This window comes from Quercus suber, unplaced genomic scaffold, assembly GCF_002906115.3.
Source record: "Quercus suber isolate HL8 unplaced genomic scaffold, Cork oak 2.0 scaffold_307, whole genome shotgun sequence".
Classification (NCBI taxonomy): Eukaryota; Viridiplantae; Streptophyta; class Magnoliopsida; order Fagales; family Fagaceae; genus Quercus; species Quercus suber.
In genome coordinates this window covers 398,649-422,523 of record NW_027069763.1, presented here as the reverse complement: position 1 = coordinate 422,523, position 23,875 = coordinate 398,649, and the positions used below count along the sequence as shown (strand labels likewise).

The following is a 23,875-nucleotide window of genomic DNA, read 5'->3' as shown; positions in this document are numbered from 1 at the left end:
AACTGTATATAAACAAAATCAGTTCTTAATAATACGCAGCAGAAGCATTATTCATTTCTCTCTCTGTGTGAAACTTCTTTTCTCTCCCAATTTCAATAATCAGCATTCATAATTGGTGTCTAAATAATAAAATACTCAAAGTTCTTAAACCTGCCATAACCCTCTCAAAGGCAAAGTGCAACCTAAAAACCGAAAATTGATACATCAAAATCAAAATAAATACAAATTTATGAATTATGCAAAAGCCCATGAAGTTGGAACCCGTGCTAAATAGATTTGTTCAGGAGCATCTTCTGCATGCTCTGCATGACACCCAATTAGGCCATGACCTTCCAATTCAGAATTGGCACAACCAAATTCTCTGTTTTGCATTCCTTGCTTACAATAACCAATGAAGGTAGAAAATGGTAATGGAACCTACAAAAAGAAAGGGAATTAGAGTAATTGGGTTTATTGACTTCCATGAGAGAGAGCAATTCAAAGTTCCATAATGTTTTAAAAAAATATACAAAAAAATTACCCTCTCATGACTTCTAAGATCACCATAAAAGACAGGCAGTGATTTTGAGAGCATGGCCTCCACGATACCAGACCCTACTTGTTCCTAAATTTCCATTAAGTTAAAGAAATCAAAAATTCATCTAATGACTTTATAAATAGAAAATTAATAACTGCAAAAGCAACAGGTAGAAACTTTGTAGCTATGTGAGGGTCGTCAATGGGCCGGGTCGGGCTGGCCCGACCCATTTTTACTTGGCCTAAGGGTACAATGGGTTGGGCATAATGGGCTATTAACTAGTTAATGGGCCAGGTCGGGTTGGACCGAAAGAGAAAACCCTAGCCCATGACCCTGTCTATGGGCAATGCTCATTTTGTCTTTAATGGACTAGGTTACAAAGCTGGGCCTAATGGGTTACCCATGAGATTATGTTAGCATATTATTTTATTATTTTTAGAAATAAATAATCAATTTTTAATAAGGGAATAATCAATTTTTTTTTTTTTAAAGGAAAGAATCAAAGAATTTAATACTTAATTACAATTTTTTTTATCATCAAATCTATTTAATTTTTTTTTTAAAATAAGGCTTCAAATAGTTTTTTATTTTTATCTTTAATAAAAAAAAAATCAAATGGTTAATTCAAATTTACTAGACTACTAGAAAAATATATATTCAGTAAACTAAGTTTAGCACAATTACTTTAAGTATTTTAGTGGTTGGGAGAGTTTTCTTAAGAAATTTTATTACAATATCTCAAGATCAATCCTTCATACACTTCCTATATATTTTTGTTAAAAATTCTAAGTTATTGGACTGGGCAACGGGTTGGGCCAACGGGCTGGGCTACTGGGCTAGCCCACCGGGTGCCCATGGGCATAAAAACTAGCCCACGACCTAACCCACTGGGCTAGTGGGCTACCCATGGGCCTCAATAACAACGGGCTGGGCCGCCCATTGGCCCGATGGGCTGCCTAAATCTTCAATAAATTTAGAAAATTTTTACATAGCTGGAGTAAGCCTAGACCCACCCATCTGGTCACTAGGAAAACGAACAATATTAAAATCCCCAAAACAACACCAAGGAACATTCCAATACTGCTGAATACCCACCAACTCATCCTACAAATCACCCCTCAAATTGTTATCATTTGGGCCATACACCCCTGAGCATGCCCAAATAAAACCATCCTCCACACCTTTCCGCTGAACCGACACTGAAAACGAACCTACCAATACTTCCAATTTTTCTAAAACCCTCCTATCCCACATAATCAAAACCCCACCAGCTGTTTGATTAGCATCTAAAGCCACCCAATCCACATACAAACAACCCCAAATACTGCAAACTAGCTGCCTATCTATGCCAGCAATCTTTGTTTCTTGAAGACATACAACATCACATTTCCACTCGCGTAACAAGTTTCTCACTACCAGACGTTTCTGGAAATTATTCAAACCTCTAACATTCCATGAAACCATTTTCAGCTTCATAAACACTTCTATGGCCCCACAACTGTCTCTGCCACACTTCCACCGCACTATCTCCCATCATAATTAACCGTTGAGATTAAATTCCTCAACTCTATTTTCCCTTTACCCGTGGAGGATGCTACTTTTTGGTTAGCAGCTACTTTCCTCCGTTGCTGGTTAATAACCACCATCTCCCTTTCTAATCGTTGAAGATAAGCAATACATAGCTTTTCATGACGATTCATAGAAAGCCCAATCACTTTACTAAAACCTGGGATTCTGTTCTTCACCCAATTAGAGACATCCAGCTTACAGCCCATATCTAACACCTCGGAATCGTTGTGCACTTCCATTGACAATTCCAACCCCGGAGGGATAATAGTAAGCAATCGGTTACAATCTGCCAAGTTCTCCTCCTCACAATCTGAATTCGGTTCCATCAACACTAAATTGGGCTTACCATACTCACCCATATCTATTGACCCGGTGCCCTTGTTGTTTGCCCCTTGAATCAAGAGCACACTACTCTCACTTCCAACTTTATCCACACTCTTGACACCAAAATCCACTATCCCTACAACCGAAAGTCTCTTAAGAATATCTGCCAAGAAAATACCCTTCGAGAGTTGCGGATTTGCCATGTCGGTCTTACCCAGAACCATCGTGGAGTCATTGGAGCTAAACCCATCGGAGGAGCTGCCATTTAATACCATCTGAGCCACTGCAGGACCGACAGAGTTAAACCCAGCAATAGAAAGACTATTAATCACCATCGGCTCCTCCACAGGAACTCCAACCTCCAACCCATATACTGCGGGGCTGTCGGAGCTTTTCCCATTAAGACAACTACTGTTATACTCCACCAGCTCCATTAAGACCCATATAATTAAATAATCTAATGGGTCTTTACCTATTTAACCCAAATATGCATGCACATTTTTATTAGTTTTTTACTTCACTTTCGCCCAAGATATTAGTTAACTATTGCTTACAAATATTTTTGAAGTGGTTTAATCAGTTTACTCCCCCATCAACCATCATCTACTATGTTCAATGAGATAAAATCCAATTTTCACAATATAATCACATGAGTTCAAATGCTTAACATATTAGACATTATAACATGCTAAATACACAATAATAGACCAAACATAACATAGACTAAAAAAAATCGAATAGTGTGAGCAGATTGATGGTTGCAAAGGGTCTAAGAAGAAATTCCAACAATAAAAGGAGATCATAGCAAAAGAAAGATAATAGGATTGAAGTTGAAAATGATAGATGATTAGTTTCTAGCTCAAGCTACCTACAATGACCCTAAAATCATAGCTGCTCATCTTCGAATCTTAACCTTCCAATTTCAATCAAAGTCACGTGACAATAAAATGCTGAGGACAACAATAAACAAAACATAACATAGACAAACAAAAGACTGAGTCTTATAATAGCTAATAGGCTGAACAAAATGGACAATGGACTAATTGGCATTCTTTGCTTTAGCTTTGATGCGCCTACATCATTTTTGTTCCATGTTTAATGTGGTTGTATATTTGATATATTAAATTGTTTGATGTAGCTTTCTTGTTTGAAATTTTAAATTCTGTTTACATATTCTGGTGCAAATGGTGGTTAATCCATTATATCTATTTTTTGTTAGATTAGAATTATTTATGCGGTAGTATTCACATAGTTTGCTATTGACACCTTTTAGTGATTGCAGTTTTGAGATTCATATTGTAAGTACGAACTAATTTCCACCATTGACAAGTTGAGTTAACTAGAACACTATTTTCAGTTGAATTAGTTATCATGGTATGATATGTTTGAATATTCATTTTTATTGATTTTTCTTACACTTTATATTGTGGTACTTTTTTTAATAATGTTTTTTCATAACAGGGATGAGACTAGAGTTCTTGTTTGTGGCAAGGGTGGCAATCTCTAGCATGGTTATTATATGCATCAGATCCAATTAGTCTCAAGCATAAGATGGTTGTGATTTGTGAAGGATATTATGTTTTGAATCTATAAAACATTTACTAATTGTTTAATATTTAAGATATATATATAGTCAAATTACATATGTTTTCTTCTGAAAGTCTATTTGTAACTATTCTTTATTTCAACTCGAACAAAGAAAGAGTTTGCTGCTGCTAAGAAGAAAGTTGGTTCATTAATGCAGGCTATATGTGTGGACTGGGAATAAGTTTTTAAGGTGTAGCAGGGGATTTTTTTTGGCTCAATAGGTGGGATGGGATTCTAAATGTTAATTACTGTTACAGTTACTGATAGTCGTGATTAGGAGAGGACAGCATACAGCAAGATGTTCCAATAGCAGGTTGGTGGTCAATTAGAACCATTCTTTTCTTGTTTGATATTATGACTGGCAACCAGGATTTTTTCTGACATAGGCTGCCTGCAATTGAATGGATAAATGCTTCATTTATTTAATGTTATTCATCCTTTTTACTTTGAGCTAGCCCTTCCTTATAATGAACGTAATCCTTTTACTTTTCAAGTTCTTCCAGGGAGCCAATGAAAGTAACTAAACCCCTCACACCAATACAATTGTACAAAATTGAGGATTAAACCAATTCATAGATTTTTCTAGTCAGTAGTGTAGCCATAATCCATAGTAGAATGAATTCGAATTGATGAATTGTTCATTAAATGAACATTTAACCCGAAGTGTGTTTTGTTTACATGATACAATGGACAAAGTTTACAGGCTTGATTTGAGAATGCTTTTATGGGTGGTTTTGTTTGCCTTATGAACTTTCCATGGAAATATATTTTTCATTGGTTTTGGACTTTTGGTCCCTCCCCCTTGTTTAATGATTAATGGGTTTTTTCTTCTGCTGCTTCTCTCATTACTCCTACCAAATCTATGGTCTTCTGCCCAAACTTATAAATGCTAAATTCTAAATTTGAAACAATACATGTCAATCGCGTTAGCTTTTTAGGTTGGTATGTTGGGTTTGGATGATTTAGTTGTCTTGTTGGCTATATTAATATGATGCACTGAAGGTCTAGAATTTGAGGAAGACAGTAACCAAAAGGATGAAGCTTAATAGTATATATTGTTAACGAATGTTGTAATGATACAAGTCATGGAATTTAGCTAATATTCTTTATTTTGATCATTTAGGCTGGGTTTGGATAGCAATGCTATCCACGTTTGCATTTTCGTGGGTAGATTCTGTGCACTTTTCACAGGACCCACAAGTACCTCTTTCAGCAAATATAACTTCTAAACTGGGTCTCACGATACTATTCACACATTTAAAAATTATTTTGCTAGAGTGTTTTCAGTTTTCAACAATAAGCGGTATCTAAATAGACCCTCAGTTGTTACAACAAGTGCATAGGAAGATTCAAACTTTGGTTTTCCTTATAAAGAAAATCAAGTTATGTCACTAAATTACAAGGCTCTTGACGAATATAAATATTTAATTATGAATTGCAATGTATACGCACAACTTTTAGGCTAACATACCCTTTACCGTTTGTATAAAAGATGTCATGTAGATATAAAAGAGTAATGCCAATGAGGTGACAAATTGGAATTTGTGTAGTTAAGAATATTTAACTAAATGAGATAGTCATTTGGTTTTTGTGTTAGTATTGTAATAGTCACTTGGCAAAAAAAAAAAAAAAGGGAAAAAAAATACTTAGTGCAAAATTATATGATTAGATATATTGTTGTCTTTTTTTATGATTCATTTATATTGGACTCTTTGTCTTTTGCTTTGAATGACTCGCTTGGAACAAAAATTTAAAAACTTAAATGAGGCACGTGATGCAAAATTAGATTTTAATTGAAATCATATGTGAATTCTAATTGTAACGATTTTGCAAGATGGAATTTAAGATAAAATTGAATAGTACGAGAATGAACCTTAAAATAGCAAAATGTTTAGACGATTTATTTTCAAGTCTATGAATGTCTTGCTAATGTAACTTTCACAAAATTTGTAAGAAGATTTAAATAATTCTTTGTTTCTTCTTCTTCTTCTTCTTTACAATTAACTAATACTAAAATGTTACGTATGAACTATTGGCACTATGACTTACAACAAAAAATATATGCCACCAAAACACAATCAATTAATAATTTTTGTGGGCATTACAATTTGCTTATGATGAGAACTTTGAGAGAATCACCAAGGGAGTTCTTGATGGTCCTTAGTCTGCATCACCTTGTTTAACAATACTGCATAACTTGGAGATCTTTTGTTTGCTGTAATTTTAGTTTGCTCAAAAGAAAAGCAAATGAGTTAGCTCATTCATTGGCAACCCTTTTTCCTTAAACCATGTGATGATATAACATGTAGTTCTTTAGATATAGTCAACATTTGTAGAAAATGTTAGAGAAAATGAGGAATGCCAAATTAGAATGTAAAATAAAAATATTTTCACCAGATTTTATAAAGGTGTTATTTATCTCACATACAGACACACTTACAAATTTTAGGAGTTGCATATAACAGCATGGGTAAAAGAAGCGAGTTGAACCACAATAGTTCCACTAGAGCAAGGGTAGCAACAATAGAAACATAGACAAACTTTGATCAAATTATAGATTGATACAGTATAGAAGTTATAGTAATTATAGTCGCAGTCATGCATATATTGAACGGGTAATCAAGCCCATACAATTAATTGGTTCTTAAGTAAATAAAATTTTAGAGACATTTGGCACTGCGGTCAAACTTAAGTAAAAAAACTTCAAAATTAGCACAACTATAAGCCAAAATAGACTAATATAAAACTAAATTGGCAGCCATGAAGCTACTAAGAGAGAGGTGTTTGCCATAAAGGGGACTAATTAATATGTTTAAGAATTCACAAGGTTGACATTGGATATTCTTCCCATGTGCTAAATATTATTTTCAGTAAAATCTACAAAAGGTAGAGGAGGAGGCCTACTATTCCAAGGATGTCACACCAAATGGGTTGAAAGCCATCTTCGTGCAAGATTGATATCTGCAAGAGAAGTCAATCATCAAGCAAAGATCAGAGAATTCCAAAAAATGTAAATATTGACTCAATGTAGGCACGCACACACAAACCCATCACTATATCAATTAAGGGAATCAAAACTATATAGAAAAATTACACAAAAAGATGAACCTTGGAGAGGATGTTTATCCAAAAGATCCATCCACGCTTTTGAATCTTCAATCTCTATTGGTGATTGAAATTTGCGTAGCTTAAAAAAATAAAAAATAAAAAACCCTTAGAGTTGTAGTTTTATGATGGGTCATTTTGTAACGTGATGGGCATCTGTGTGAAGAAAAAACCTCTGAAGTTGTATTGTTGGTAAAAAAGAATTCTCTCCAATCTCTTTTTATTACGTAATAAGGGTAATGAGAGAGAGAGAGAACCTGACCATAGAGAGATTGGTTTGTGCGTGTTTTTATACATGCTTCACAATTGTATTATCACGAAGTAGGTCCAATGGATTTAGATTGGTACTACCGATTCCCAAAGCATGAGTATTTAATATGTTATTAATTTCGTCTCATTGGCTTCTACACTTGATAGCAAAATTAAAAATAATTAGATTGTACATGTATATAGTAAAATTGGGGATCCGGATTCTCTCCATTTCTATTTGAAATGGAGAGAGTCCAGTTAAGGGACCAAATTCGCTTAAAATAAATCAAAGGTTTAAACTGTGCCACGTCAATTAAAATTCAAATTACTTAACTCTTCAAGTTCAACCGGGGTTAACAAACTTAACTCTTCAAGTTCAACAGGGGTTAACAGACTTAACTTTTCAAGTTCAACCAGGGTTAAACTCTTCACTTAAACTCTTCAAGTTCACTGAATAGAAAATCTTATGTTTTACTTTGTGTTAACTCTATTGAAAAAGAAAAATGCACAACAGAGATGGACGCTAAGAACACAAACCAGATTTGATGGGGTTGCAAGGTAGACATGGGCGAACGGTGGCTCACTCCAAGTCGATGAGGTCAGGTTTGGTAGTGCTGTGCTTGCTGGGGCTGGTGGCGGTGGCAATGGTCATTGGCGGTGACTTGATGGGATCTGGTTTGGAAGATGAACTTGTGGATCTTTCCCCAGATTTGCTTAGATTTTTTATTTAGGTAGGTGATATTATAGCAAATCTGGGGATATTATAGCAATAGGCACGGGTTCTTTTAATGTACTTGGTATATCATGGTGATACAGAAATAAAGTAAGGCACAAGATTAAAAAAATAAAATTTGAGAGAGACGGACGCTTGGCTTAAGACTTAAGAATTCAAACAGCACAGGAGTTCAATAAAAGCTCTTTCATTTTTCATTTGGCTTTCGAGTACCTGAACAAGAAACTCTTTCTCGTTGCTTTCTACAAAAATGGTGACAAGTTTAGTAATTAGCATAATAAGCCTATTGTTCCGATGGAGAGAAGAACTCTCTACCAAAACTAAGCTCTTCTCAAAACTAGGCTTCATAACCTCAGCCCCACGCCCTAAAAACCCAGCCTCTCTCATGCGTATTGCTTTGATTTTTTATTTAGGTAGTAGATATTATAGCAAATCTAGGAAAAGATCCACAAGTTCATCTTCCAAACCAGATCCCATCAAGTCACCACCAATGACCCTTGCCACCGCCACCAGCCCTAGCGAGCACAGCACTACCAGACCCGACCTCATCAACTTGGAGTGAACCACCGTTCACCCATGTCTACCTTGCAACCGCATCAAATCTGGTTTGTGTTCTTAGTGTCCATCTCTGTTGTGCATTTTTCTTTTTCAATAGAGTTAACACAAAGTAAAACATAAGCTTTTCTATTCAGTGAACTTGAAGAGTTTAAGTGAAGAGTTTAACCCCGGTTGAATTTGAAGAGTTAAGTTTGTTAACCCCTGTTGAACTTGAAGAGTTAAGTTTGTTAACCCCAGTTGAACTTGAAGAGTTAAGTGACTTGAATTTTAATTGACATGGCACAGTCTAAGCCTTTGATTTATTTTAAGCGAATCTGGTCCCTTAATTGGACACTCTCCATTTCAAATAGAAATGGAGAGGATCCGGATCCGTAAAATTGGACTCCAATTTCAATTTCTAATTGAAAATTAGAAGGATAATTATAGTGTGGTCCCAACATAAATCTAGACACATGGCATAAAATTGAAACTCTAATTTGGAATTTTAATTTGAGTTTCTCTTTACTTCACCTATTATTATATACTAGCGTGTAACTCCATGCAAACGCATGAATGCATTTAAAATTAAACAAAATTTTTATTATAAAAATATAAATAATTAGTCAAATTAATTTTTTTAAAGCATGTAACACATGCATTCATGCTTACATATAAATACATTTAAAATTAAACACAATTTTTATCATAAAATATAGATAATTATTCAAACTATTTTTTTAAAGTAAAAGTAATTAGTCACATATTAAAATTATTACCTAAATTTAATACTACTCATGATCTTTTTTTTTTCTTCTAATATTTAATAAGACAGAATGTGTGGTGGTTTTTGTTATGTGGTGATTTTTATTTTATTTAACAGAAGGTTATAAAGGATTTAATATGAACTTATGAAGTAATCTACTGTAAGTACTAAGCAGGTCTTTTCAATAAAATTTTCCTGTTAATCAAAAAGAAAAAAAAAAAAAAAAAGATATTGTGGCTAATAGAATTTCCAGATTTTGTTTGTTCATTATATTAAGTACTTATCAAACGTTGATGGCCAACCAGAGGACATGATTTGGTCTAAGGCAGTTTTTTTAATTTTTTATTCTTTGCTTTAGTCATTTTTTTGGTCTGCCGCAGCTTTTTTTGTTGAGCTTCATGAGGAAGAAATAGAGACTCCACCAACTGTTCATTCCAGCCAGCCCTATCCGATGATATCAACTCAGCCACCTTCATATTTTCCTCCAAACCCAGCTGGACAAGAGTTACTTTACCACCTGAACTACCTGGTAACCAATTATCCACAAAAACTTTTATTGATTTGCCATCCCCTACCCTCCATTTTGCTCCCATTACCATCATCTTTCTTGCCCTCAAAATACTCTTCCATGCATAAGAACCAGATTTTTGTTTGGCATAAAAAATGGTGCCATTAGGGAAATATCCAGCCTTAAATATACGGTAAAATAATGAGCTTGTATCATGACTAAGCCGCCACAGCTGCTTGGCCAACATTGCATTGTTGAATTTTGCCAAATCCTTGAACCCTAAACCTCCTTCAATCTTTGGTTTACAAAGAGTATCCCAATTCTTCCAATGTATCTTCCTTCGTTCCCCCCGTTGTCCCCACCAAAATTTCCTGATTAACATTTCGATATCCTTACACAACCCAATTAGGAGTTTGAAGCATCCCATTGCAAAAGTGGGAATAACTTGGACCACCGCCTTCAAGAGCACTGCCTTCCCCGCTTGTGATAATAATTTCTCCTTCCATCCTTGCAATTTCTCCCAAACACTATCTTTTATATAATTCAAACTTGCTCTTCTATTTTTACCAACCACCGCAGGTAGTCCCAAGTACTTCTCATAATGCTTTATCTCAGGCACACCAAGTAGTACTTTAATGGAATTTTGGGTCTCCTCTCTCACTGCTTTCCCAAAGAACAAAGTTGTCTTCTCCACATTTATTTGTTGACCTGATGCCTTTTCATACACTTCCAAAATAGTTTGAATGGATTTCCTCCACCTTTGCATGATAAAAAAGGAGGTTGTCATCTGCAAAAAATAAATGAGAAATTTTTGGGCCACCCCTACATAGAGAGAACCCATTAATTTTTCCTTCATTTACAGCCTACTGAATCAATCCATTGAACCCTTTAGAGCATAATAAAAACAAATATGGTGATAAAGGGTCCTCTTGTCTCAAATCCCTAGTTGGCACTAAATTACCCCTTGGTTCCCATTAACCATTATAGAAAAGGAAACAGTGCTAATACATTCATTAACCATTTAGTGATAAAATGCTTAATGGGTATTATAAATGCTCTTCCAGTATAGTGTTTGTGTATCCTCACTATGTGAGGTGGCCCTCTGAGTTTGACAAATTTTGGAATCTATTTATGTGTGTTGTTGGGGACTTGAGGGTTAGATATGTCTATCTCTATGTGCTTGTAGTGGGCATAGTTCTGATAACAAAGGGAAAAAGAGCAATTTTACAAATTTGTCGGTTTAAAAGTACCAATTTGTACATAGGTTTTAAAAGTATTACAACTCAAAAAGAATTATAGTATTTGGTACTGAGTTTCAGATTAGTAGGACTAGGAACCAAAGTTAATTCTTTTGGTGTCCAAGTGGTTCATAAGCTTCTAATACATTTTTTTTTTTTGAAATGATTGAATGATGATGAATTGGATGTGATCTGAATGCTATTGAACTGTGATCTCATTAATCTAGAGATATATTGCTGCTGTGGGGTTGGATTGCTAATAGGCAAGCTGCACTTCCACATTGCAGCCAATCCTATGTTTCATGAGAGGATGAAACATAAAGAAATTGACTGACATGTTGTGCGAGATAAGGTCATTGCAAAAGTAATTAGATTGCTGCACATTAAGACCAAGTCAAAGATAGGAGATATGTTAACCAAGATAAGCCTAGTTAAGATTCATTCCCTTGCTAATCTTGAGGGGGAGTAGACAACAAGTTTAAAAGAAAGCTTAATCTTGGTCTAGAAGAGAGAAAAGAAGAAGAAAGAAAGCAAGTCAAGCTAGCTTGAATTTTCTTGCAAAATAACAATAATTTACTTGTATAAATCAAAGCTAAAGGTCGTTTAGTATTAGAGAGTTAGTTAAAAAAAAAAAAAAAAAAAAAAAAAAAAAAACATTAAGGGGAACGACGTCGTTCCCCTTCCCTGAATCAAAACAAAAAAAAAAGGGATTCGTTCCCCTACTGAATCAAAACGAAAAAAAGGGATTCACTCAAATCCCTAGCTTTGAGTCCGAGAGAGAGAGAGTGAGGAGCTCTTTGGTGGAGGGGCTGTAGAACGAGTTTCCGGCGTGGTTTTGTCGCTTCCCATCTTCTCTGGCGACGAAGCACAAAGAAAAGCTCGGCGAGTAGAGCTACAAGAGTCACTGCAAACACTACAGTGAGTGTTGTGCCAAGCTTGTGCAGAACTACCATTTCTGAATTAGAGAGAGAAAAGAAAAGAGTTTGTTTTTTTCTTTTACTTTCTTTTTCTTTGTGGTTTTGTGTTTGGCTTTAAGGGATTAGTAACCGGTAAGTGACCTGGAAAATATGGGTATTGGAAAGGATTGTGAGGTGACGGGGGTGGCTGGGTTTGAGAAAGAGAGAGCGACTGACTTCACCAGCGGTGTCGCTGTCGCTGCTCGTTGCCCCTGCTCGCCGCCCCTGCTCGAGGACTCAAAGCTAGGGATTTGACTTTTTTTCGTTTTGATTCAGTACTGAAGGGGAACGAATCCTTTTTTTTTGTTTTGATTCAGGGACGTCGTTCCCCTCAATTTTTTTATTTTTTTATTTTTTTTTATTTTTTCAGATTTTTCTTTTAATTCCGAATTAAAAAAATAAAATAAAATAAAATAAAAAAAACCCCATGAAAACGGCATCGTTTTGGCAGCAATAACGGCAGCAGTAACGGATTTGTACCGGAACCTTGAATTGACAAAAATTGAAAGTTAGAGGACTGAATTGACAAAACTGAAAGTTAGAGGACTGAAATGAAAAAACGTGAAAGTTAGAGGGTCAGTTTTGCATTTTTGCCTAAAAAAAATAAATGGATGACTTAATGACAACATTATCTACCTCAACTTTCAAGTTTCAACTCTTTGTCAATGACTTTGATAAGCTTTGCTTATTTCATGATCTTAAATTTACTTTAATACTTGTTTGATTCCCTTGAGTTATACCAATTAGCTCAGCTTATTTTTTTAGTAATTATTTTAATATAATTATTTTCCTAATCGTTTTAATATCTTCCTCTTGACGGTTTTTTTTTTCAATTTTAAATTATATAAATTTCTATCCATGAATTCCAACAACAACAATATCATTATTGTTATTATTATTAATGTAATTGTTAGGCTTAATTACATATTTTCAATAATAATTAAAAAAACATTGATTAAAGGAAAAATGACAAAATAACCTCAACAAAATAGTTAAGTCCTTTATTGAAATTTACACTCTAAACAGCCATTTTTAAAACAGCTTATCCAAACGCTTAATGTAGTTTTAAAAATAAAAAACACATATTTTCACATTTTTACCAAATGCTTATCTGTAGTTTTTAAAATGATGTTTTCAAAACACACATTTTAAAAACGCTCATTTTTAAAATGCACATTTGTAAACAGCCTATCCAAACGGGCCTAAATATCATTTTGTAATTAAGGCCCTTTCGTAGTCCTTACTCTTACATATAGGTTATAGACCGAAGGTTACACTGCAAAAAGACGTGGTGTCGGCTTATAATAAGTCCAATACAATGGAGGAGCCTAAAAGAGTGTTTTTTTTTTATTATTTGGGAGCCCATTATTTTTTTTTTTTGATGAACCTTTGGGGAGCCCATTACATCTTTTTTTTTCCGACTCTGACTCTACATCTCTATATATATATGTATATATTCAAACGAAGGCTAACCTAAATCTCCAAAATCCCAAACCATATTTTCTGAATGAAAGCAATGGAGGCTGTTGATTATGAATATGAGATCGGTGTATGTGGGCATCGGTGGGTAGATTCTCAAGTGGAAGAGTCAAATGATCATCATCAAGTACAACAGTGGTTCGCCTTTCATATTCCATACTCATCTTCTTGTTCTTCTCCGGTAATCAAGGTACGCCCTTCTTTGCCCGATCCGTTTTCGTCAGTGAAGTTGTTTGGGGTTCGCAACACTCATGCGTACGGAGGGTCCCGTCTGTACACTATAGGCGGCATAGATCCCAACTCCGATTCCAAAATAGTCGATCCCTTAGATTACAATATTTATAAACTCTGGACCCTAAAGCTTGATAGCGATAGCGGTAGCGATGGTGGTTGGAAGCCTCTTCCTCCCATGAATTTTCCTCTTAGACGCGCCTCTTGCGCCATCGCCCTCGACTGTTTTTTTTTTTTGGTAATCAGGAAATTTCATTTAACTAAAAAGCCTCTAAAGAAGAGGGAACAGACCGGTAATACATGGTACCAACAGCATCTAAACTAATGAGCATTACAACCTCAGGGGGCGGGTTTCATAAAAATCATAAAATCTTGAGGGAGCAGAGCTCCACAAAAAACCATGCTAGTTGATTGAATATGTTAGGATTCATAGATTAGTTGGTAAAACCTAGTGCCAAACATAGACCACATTTGGCTTGTATATCAAATATCAATAGAATTTTGCTATGGTTGAATCTACTTCAAAATTTGCTTAAAGACAATGAGTTTATCATCTTTTGCCCATATACATCTTTTTACACTTTTATTGAGTTTCTAATAAGAGAAACTTGTTTTATTGGAAAGTATAAATTTATAGCTTCAAAATGAACACAAATTTGATACAATTTGAATTTTAATAAATGAGGTATAGCCATTTGAAGTTGGCAGAACTATGTTATCTCAAGCGACAAGTTTAATAACCAGATTAAAACTTTGCTCGAACTGCACTATTCCCTCGCTTGAGCGAATGTACAGCATTTTTTTTCCCTGTTAAGCCCAATCTACTAAGAGAAGTCTTACTTTGCATGTTTACAAAATATAGTAATTTTTTTTTTTTTTAAATTATCCAGAAACCATTATGCATTTCTATTAAATTGTTTACTATTTTTTTTAAAATCATTTTTTTATTGCTGTTGTCTTTTAATCTTACATCTCAACTAAAATCTTTGCTATTGTTAAGATGGGCTAAGACAGATACTTTTGAGTCATTGGACCAGACTCTAATGTATAGAGTGAAGAAATGAGGCTTTGGTCATGAAGAATAGAACCTCATAACAGGTCGAAGAAATGACTTTACATTGCCTGTGAGTCTGCGACCGAGTTTTTTTATTTATTTAAATGACCAAGTTTTTATTCATTTCTAGGATGATTGGGCAATGAGTATGAAGTGTCAAATTTACCCTACCCACCCCCCCCCCCCCCCCAAAATATAAATTTTAAAATAAGAAAAATGTTAATAAATACCTTAAGAGTACTTGTTAATGAACTATTTTAGGAAAGCTTTTATAGAAAAAAAAATGTGCAATTAATATTTTGATAATTTTTTCTATTTCCTATAAAGATAGTGTCAAATCTTTCCTAAAATGGTTTGTTAATTATTGCCTTAAAAGTATCTGTTAATATAACTTTTAAACTAAAATATCCCTACAAGGTTTATTATTTAGGGAATAATGCTAGAGATATAAATTATTTAATTTATAAAAAAATTTACAAACTGCTGATGTGGCGAATGATTATTGGTAAATGAAAAAGTAATATTAATGGTGAGTCTAAATAAAAACCAATAAGTGGTTGGCCATATCAACATTTTGTAAAAATATTGTAAAATAGTTTGTAACAGTAATATTGCTCTTATTTAGGACCCCAACTTAATATAGGTATATAGAGATGAGTTCAAGTTACATATGGTGTAATTCCAAAATTTTACTAAGAGAAATCAATGATTGTAATAAATAAGGGGAGAGAAATCAATTGTTGTAATAAAAAAGAAGAGAAAAAAAAAAAAAAAAAACACCAATAAATATATTTTGGTAATGTGGCATTTGACTTGTAGGGTCTGTTTTAGTAGCCCAAGCCCAAAAGGTTTGGATTATGAGCCCAATGAACCCAGACAATGAATTTGTAGAGAATGGGTGAGAGAGCTAGGCTGATTGTGAACTAAACAATAGTTAACTATGGTGTTAAAGAAGGAACTAAAAAAAAAAAAAAAAACACATTTCAAGGCCTTTCAATTTGATGTCCGAAGAGGAATATTATTGAATGAAAGGTGAATACAATTCTTAGAACTCTCGTCCAAAAGCCCCCCCTTTCCTCCTCCAGAGGCTTTTTCTTTATGTAGCGTCCTCCCTCATCATATTCATCGTCCACTTGTTCTTCATCTAAGTGTCCACTTGAGTATGTGTCACGTCAGACCTCTTCTTTAGCTTTCTATGAGTGGTAGTAGTTGGGATGACACTGTTCAGGGGTCTTCTCCACATTAATGCGGTTGGAAAAGCAGATGTAGTGCATTTAATGTAGTGGTGGCAGCTTTTCTTTTTAGATATTTCTCCATTCTTCTTATCTCCAGGCATGCCCAAAGTTTATCCAGATCACTAAAGTCGTTAGTAAGGTCATTCGAACCCTCCAGATACTTACTTGACCAAGAATCTTTACATTCGAGGAGAGTGATCTCTTCGGACCACTGGTGCTCTCTTCGGAATGATCCCCTTCACTTCCAGGTATCTTTCTTTCATACGAACTTCTTCTTAACAGGTTTCGCCTCTTCGGACACACAATAACCTTCAAATAGGGCCTTAGGCCCAATACATAAGTTTGGGTTTCCACCCTCCACATGACTATTTTTAACTATTAGATTTAATAAAAATCAATGATCTAAAAAATGTGTAATTTGAACTCATTATATATATATATATATATGTAAGGTTGAATTTAATCAACTATTTAATTGGCTTTATTCCGTAACCAATTTGCTTGTAATTCAGCACTTAGCAACCCTGTATTTAGGTGGGAAAATTGTAAGGGTAGTGTGTGAGAAGATGTGAAGAAAAGCTCAAGAGTGTGCAAGAAAAACAGAGTCTCGTGCTAGAAAAACAGAGTCTCGTGCTAGGGCTCGCGGGTGGATCGCGACTAGCAAGCCGCGAAAGGCAGGCACGTGAGAGGCACACTGGGAAGCTGAAAGGTCGCCCCAGCTGTCACGCTACAGGACAAAAGTTCCAGTCTGGCCAGACCGTTACGTCGCGACTTGAATTCGCGACTTGGTCAAGCCGCGAGATCAAGTCGCCAACTTGCCCTGTTTGGCAAAAACTGACGTTTTGCATTCCCTTCTCACCCTACTATATATACACCCTTAGACCCATTATATTCAGAGAGCTTCCAGAGAGAATTTTGTGAGAGAAAATCCTAGAGAAAAACAAGATTGATTCATCCCCAATCTTCATCTAAAGAGACTCTACAAATTCCTCTACTCTCTTCCTCTCCATTGTCATACCCTTGAGAGGTTATTTACCAAACCCTTATCTCACCACACCCACGTCTATGAGAAGGTCCATTTGGTGCTTTAGGAAGCAGTTTGGAGAGGAACTAATATACATTAGTTGATGCTATGGTTAAGTAGCGGAATCCGGCAAGCTAAAGAAGAAATAGGTTCGGCGTAACCTCGTTGGAGCAAGAAGCTTGGAGGGCTTAGGTACTTGGGTAGATTAAGCTTGGAGGGTCTTTTGCTGTTCATGTATCCCAACTATATTCTTTAGTGGATTTTATCACCGCTTGGAGGGCGGCGGAGAGGTTTTACGCCGAGGACTTCGGTTTCCTCTTCGATAACACATCGTGTGTTGTCTGTGTGTTTGCATATCTCTTTCCTTTATCTTTGCCTTATATTTACTGCTGTGGATGTGTTTATATTTGGCTTAGATTGTTTTATCAATTCTGTTATAAGCTTGTTATCATATTCCGCACATTGATTGTTTGATATAAAGCTTGAATTGGTATTTTGTATCTGGGGGTCTAAACGTTCAAGGGTGTTTCATACCCATATTGAACTTTCAATATATATGAATTCAAGTTACACAAGGTATAATTTATCAAGAGTTACACATTTTTGAGGCCATAGATTTCTTTTTTTTGACTGAGGGTTATAGACTTCTAATAGATCTAATAGTTAAAAAAAGGACATTAAATGCTAATTACTTTACACCTATAATAAAATTTTTATTTCTCTCTCCTTATTTATTATTTATTTAAAACCTCATTAAATTTAAACAACACCCGGCCATTTTTTTTTTGGGTTAATATATACTACTATAGTTTAGTATTTTATAAGAAGCCAGAGCATAACTCTATTCACAATTGAAAGTATCACTGGCTAAAAAAAAGATGAGTATTATACTGACTCACAGTTATTCTTAAGATAAATACTAGGATATTTATATTTGATTTGAACTTGTATTTATTTAGTGTTTATCACTTTGTAATTTAATTTATATAGAATAGAACTCATCAGTAACAATATATATACGGTAAATACTAAATACATATCACTTTGATAAGGTCTTGAAATCAAAGTTTTTTATTTATTTTTTCACTACACGGTCCAGAGCTCGCCAAGCAAGTTTTTCTTATTCTTTCAATAATACTACAGAAGAGATCATAGAGTAATTATCTGTGTTTGCCAAGTGCCATGGAGATCAACTCAACTGAGGTGGGGAGATATATGTTTATGTTGGCAAAAAGGGACAAAATTAATTATGAGAAAATTTGGTGGGAAAAATATGGTAAAGAAAGGAAAGTTTTTGAATTTTCTATAAGTTAACAAAACATTTAATAAGATGTTGGAGAGAGTTAATGACACTTTCTATCTATCATTAGATTTAATAGAAATCAACGGTTTAAAAATGTTATGTAACTCTTGTAAAGTTACACCATATGTAACTTGAACTCATTTTTTTATATATATTCCATTTACGAATAAAAAAAAGAACCTATTGTGGCTGCCTCAATAAGGCCTATCCTTGTACATAAATTGGTGGTACTGGTACCATACATTTATTTTGACTATTTGACATAACTCTAATGTATACCAAAATTTCATCAATCATGCCGATTAGTAACGAAAATTCTTTTTTGTTGTAGTTTTTATTCTTGTTCTTGTTGTTCTTAAGCTATGCATGCTTTAATTTTCGATGATTTTGAGTGATCTCAATGACCTGGCCTCTTAAATGAATTATTTATGATGACTCAACTATATTCTTGTATCCTATTGTTACATCAGGCCCTTAAATTTGTTAACTGGCAATGAATTATTATGAGCAACTTTAAATATCCCACGCACGGCAAAAAGCTAGACCCAAAAAACAAAAAAACCAAAAAAGAAGAAGAAGAAGAAGAAGAAGAAGAAGAAGAAGAAGAAAGAGCTAGTGAAACATCCAAAGTTTAGAAAATTTTGTTCAAATTTATTAATTGACTTTATCTATTCTCCCAATTAGTTGGGACTTCACAATTCACATGGCAAAACCATTAGTGACTGACGAGTAGTGTAAAATGGTCATCCATAAAGTGACTGTCATTACTAAGAATGATTGTAAGCACACATTAATACTCAGATATAATTCCTCACTTAAATGACACAAGTGTAACGGATGTACAGTATTTCCAACCACCAGCTCACAGCTGTTACAACTTCCTCATATTGACCATTACACAACTGTTACAAGACATTAAATGGGGAAGTTAAATGGCTATTAAATTGACCATTTAATCCTCTAGCTCAACCATAACTGATGGATGGCAATAAAATGCTCGTTCATATTGCAAATCGTCCAAGTTAATGACGAGTAAAAGTATGGATGAACGTAAGAGCATTAATTCCAGATAGCATTCAATGACCAAATGATAGATGAGCACGGAGCCATTACTGCCGTCTAATGATGTGCATTTAAATGGCTGTTATGAACGTTAAAGGGTTGGGATTAAGTGGTCATTATTGAGCCATAAATTCTCCAACTGTGGTACCAACGTTAGAGAGGCCAGCAGATTGAGTATTTACTCACACAAAGGCTATATAAAGCCAGAAGAGACAGGTAAATGATTCATATGGAGCACACACATAAATTGATCTATAGATTACTTACTAAAGAGTTTAAGCTAATTTAAGCATCAGAGGGTCGTAGACCCCAAACTAGTGTCATTATCTACTTAGTGTTTTCTCTTACACAGGATCTATAGGTTGTCCATCGTACTGATGAGGACATACTAATGAGGCAAAATCACGTTTTATCAGTGACAATTTGATATAAGTTGTCGAACAAAATTTTAAGAACCTTGTTTTCGTATCTATTCTATGCCCAAAAAAAAAAAAAAAAAAAAACACTAGTCCAACAATTCATGTCAACAGGATATGTAGATTATTTTGACATTGATATTTTTTGGAAAATAAATAATTTTTCACGAAGTGTTTTATAAAAAATTATCTCATTTTTTATATTTAATAATAACTTTAAAATGAGTTGGAAAGTTATATTTTAATTCCTTTTATTAGTTTTGAGTGAGATAAGGTTTTTTTTTTTAAGAAAATTTTAGCGAGCCACAACCTTTAGAATCAAGAAGAGTAATAAGAGTCTAAAGTTTTATTCTTCAATTGACATCCCATATTTTAATAGAAATGTTTATGATACAAATTCCCGTTTCTTTCTATTATTGAATTATACAAGGAAAAAGAAAAGAAAAGATAAAGGTAACAAATGAGGGAAGAGAAGGAATTGGCGAACAAGATACCTGTAATCATTCAGGCATCGTGCTCCCCCACGTATTTCCTCAATCTAAATAACTTTATTTTAGCAATGTCATTGACCTCACTGAGTCCGTAGAAATAAAATTTAATATACCTATCCTGAGTTTGTGTTGTCTGCATGTTTCAATTTGATAAATACCATGTGATTGTGAATCCCCTGACTATTTTGAGGGAAAAAAAATTTATTTTTGCAATAAAAAAATTAGTCACATTTTTACTTATATTAAATTCATGTAAACTAATAGACTGTATACACTAATGACCTGTTTGGATAAAAGGAAAAAGAGGGAGATTGAAAGAAAGTCCAGAAAAATTGTCTAAAAATAAACTAATTTTATATTAAATAATTTAAATCTACTCTACTCTACTTTTATCCCTCTCATTCAATTCAAAAGGAATATAAATCATCGTGACCGTAAAAAAAAGAACACAAACTATCAAAAAAAAAAAAAAAAAACATTTTTAGTGACAGCATTTACTGGTTCTCCGGATGAGTGACACAGACCAAGAAGTTGACACAGGTACTCACCGAGTCACCGACACATCTCCGGGTTCTCAATTCTATGATTCTCAACCTCTTTTTCTCTCTTGCGTAACGTAAGCTTTAATAACGTGCATCACGTGACCAGGTAGTAAAAGTTAAAAAAAAAAGAAAAAGAAAAATGAAAAACAGTTACAACGTCAGAAAAACAGTTATGTAAACAAGTGGTTGTCGAAATAGCTTCAGCAATCCCACAAAATGCTTCGAAGGTTCTTAAATTGCACGCGCCTATAAAAGCCATTCAAAATCTACTTTGTCAATCTCAGAGAATTGGCGCGTGTGCATGTTAGCCTTAAATAATGTTGTTGTTGTTGTGGTGGTTGTTGTGGTGATTTTTTTTTTTTGATGTTAAAGATACGAAAATCTTAAAATAGAGTAACTGTTAAACCCACCGAGGCTGTCACCTTCAAAGTTAATACTTCCCCCAGCCACCATCACCGACAATTTGTATGACATGTCTTTGTTTATTTATTTCAAATAAACTTTTGATTGAATATATGAACCTCTTCTTTTAATTAGATATATAGACTTTTGTGAATTTAATTTAAAGGGATTTGAAAATATTACTTTATTTAAAACATTATACAAGAGTTAATGAATTATTTTAGAAAAATTTTGATAACAATTTTATTAAAAAAAATAAATTGTCAAAAAATCAGTTTTTTTTCTTATAAATTAAAAGTTTTATATTTAATTATTTTAAATGTCAAAAAATCAGATTTATTTTCCTTCTCATAAATTAAAAAAATTTATATTTAGTTATTTTAAAATCACATATTAACAAAGTTAAATGCATTTAGTCAAGAACCTGTAATTTAAATAGTGCTTTAAAAAACGAAGATATTCAAAGATCAAATATTGTTTACTCTAATTATTGAATTATCAAAAAATAATCATCAATAACTTTCATCACTAAAAAAATTCCTTATTTTTACAACTTTATTTAACTCATTTTTTTAATTTAAAAAAAAAGTTGAAATCCAAACCTGAGCAATGAACTTTGTATAACTTCTCCTAAATGAACAAATAGAAAAAAACCAAAAACTGAGCAATGCTCTACTAATAAAATTTTATCATAGCCTTTTGGTAAAAATAAAGCATTGTTCTCTCATGTCACGACACTGCTTATGAAAACCAAAAAAAAAAAGTGAAAATTTTTGTATATTCAAATTTATTATACCCGAGTTTTCACGTTTTCAATATATGAAAAAGAAACACCGGCCATTGTTTTTTTAAGGTTTCCGCTGAGCTTCGTGTTGTTTTGGGTTTAATGAGCTAAAATCTAACGTAATTACACGTCTTTGTCTTAATTAGTCACAATGTTCTTATCGTATCCGTTATTTCCTACTCTTTAATTCAAACTTAAAATCTTGTTTTCTGGTCAAACTCACCTGCCAATTGCCAAGTCAAAAACGGTTCCCGTTGAAGATTTAAATTCTATCAAATTCTGTTCATTTCTCACCAACCAAACAGAACCAAAAAAAAAAAAAAAAAAACACTAATATTAACAAACTTTTCAGATACCCAAAACTTGATCCTTCATCATTGTAAATTCTATCAAATTCTGTTCATTTCTCACCAACCAAACAGAACCAAAAAAAAAAAAAAAAAAACACTAATATTAACAAACTTTTCAGATACCCAAAACTTGATCCTTCATCATTGTTTTGGGAACACTTGAAACATTTTACACCTATAAAATATTACACTTTCTATTCAAAAAGAAAACCCCAAAAGTTGTAGTAATAATATGGCCATTAATCACAAAACCCCATCTCAATTATCATCCCCTGATTATAAAGAAACTGAATTTGATGATGGCAATGATGAAGACAAAGAAGAAGTTGAATTCTTACAAAACTCAAACCTGTTCTCTTCCATTCTCTCCAACACAAAATGCGCCAACAACTCCACAGTCTCAACCAAATTCTCTTCGCACAAGAACTCATCACTGCAAATCCTCTCAACCTCTCTATCAAAATCGTGAACAAAAACATGGGTCTTGGAGTTGAAGTTGGAGTTGGACCCACCGACCTTCTTGCTCCTCGCCAAAACGCTCGACGTAAATATCGCCGACATTCTCCCCGGTGCATTGGCGAAATACCCACGTGGCCCATCGACCAGAATCACGTCCCACGGCACGTCGTACAAGTGGTTCGGCATGTCGTTGATCCCCAGCTTACATTCCGAGAACAAGAGATTCTGCACCGGTCGGCAGTCGTTTTTGACTGCCGATTTCGTGACAGAGATGAGTTCGCTCATGTCCGAGACTTTGGTTGTGTACGACACGTCGTAGGCTTCGATTCCAGGGTGAGACTGCTCGAATTTCGAGACCAAGTACTCGTTCTCGTCTAAGTAAACGGTTCTGCCATTAAAGTTGAGAGCTTGCCAGAGTAGAGACTCGTGGGTGAGGCCGAAGATTAAGAAGTTACAAGTTGGGGAGCAGTGGGTGAGAGTGGTGGCTATGGAGGTGAGTTCAGAAGAGGACATGTGGAGAGTGGTGGCGTTTGATGTGGCGGCGTAGTGGAGGAGAGCGTCGGAGATCGAAGGTGGGATTGGAGCTGTAAAGGCCGAAGCTTGGCTTGTGGGACTGATTGAGGATGGCATGGTTGAGTTAAGGAGAGTGATGGTGAAAGCTAAGGTGAAAACTGTGACTATAAACACCAGCCACAACCGGTGTGTGGAGGAGAAGAAGGAGGAGAAGGAGGAGGAGACGGCGCCGCTTTGCTTGTGGATTGATGGGTGGAGGAGTATTACTTTTGTGTTAGTGTTGCTCTTCATTTTTGGAGAGAGAGAGAGAGAGAGAGAGAGAGAGGGAAATTGCTTTTGCTATTTGCTTGGGAGTGAGAGAGGGACAAGAGAAATCACGGAGCAGATTAGTTTAGGGAGATTAAGGACACGAATCCCAAATGGGTGAAAGTGATGGACGTGATA

At 34.5% G+C, this 23,875-nt stretch overlaps 1 protein-coding gene across 1 annotated transcript; it reads right to left on the bottom strand.

Annotated features, from left to right (window-relative positions):
* Window positions 1-22,562: 22,562 nt before the first annotated feature.
* Window positions 22,563-23,875, bottom strand: LOC111997957 (protein IRX15-LIKE). Its single transcript, XM_024030083.2, has one exon. The coding sequence runs from the start codon at window positions 23,720-23,722 to the stop codon at window positions 22,736-22,738; it is 987 nt and encodes a 328-aa protein (XP_023885851.1). The 5' UTR covers window positions 23,723-23,875; the 3' UTR covers window positions 22,563-22,735.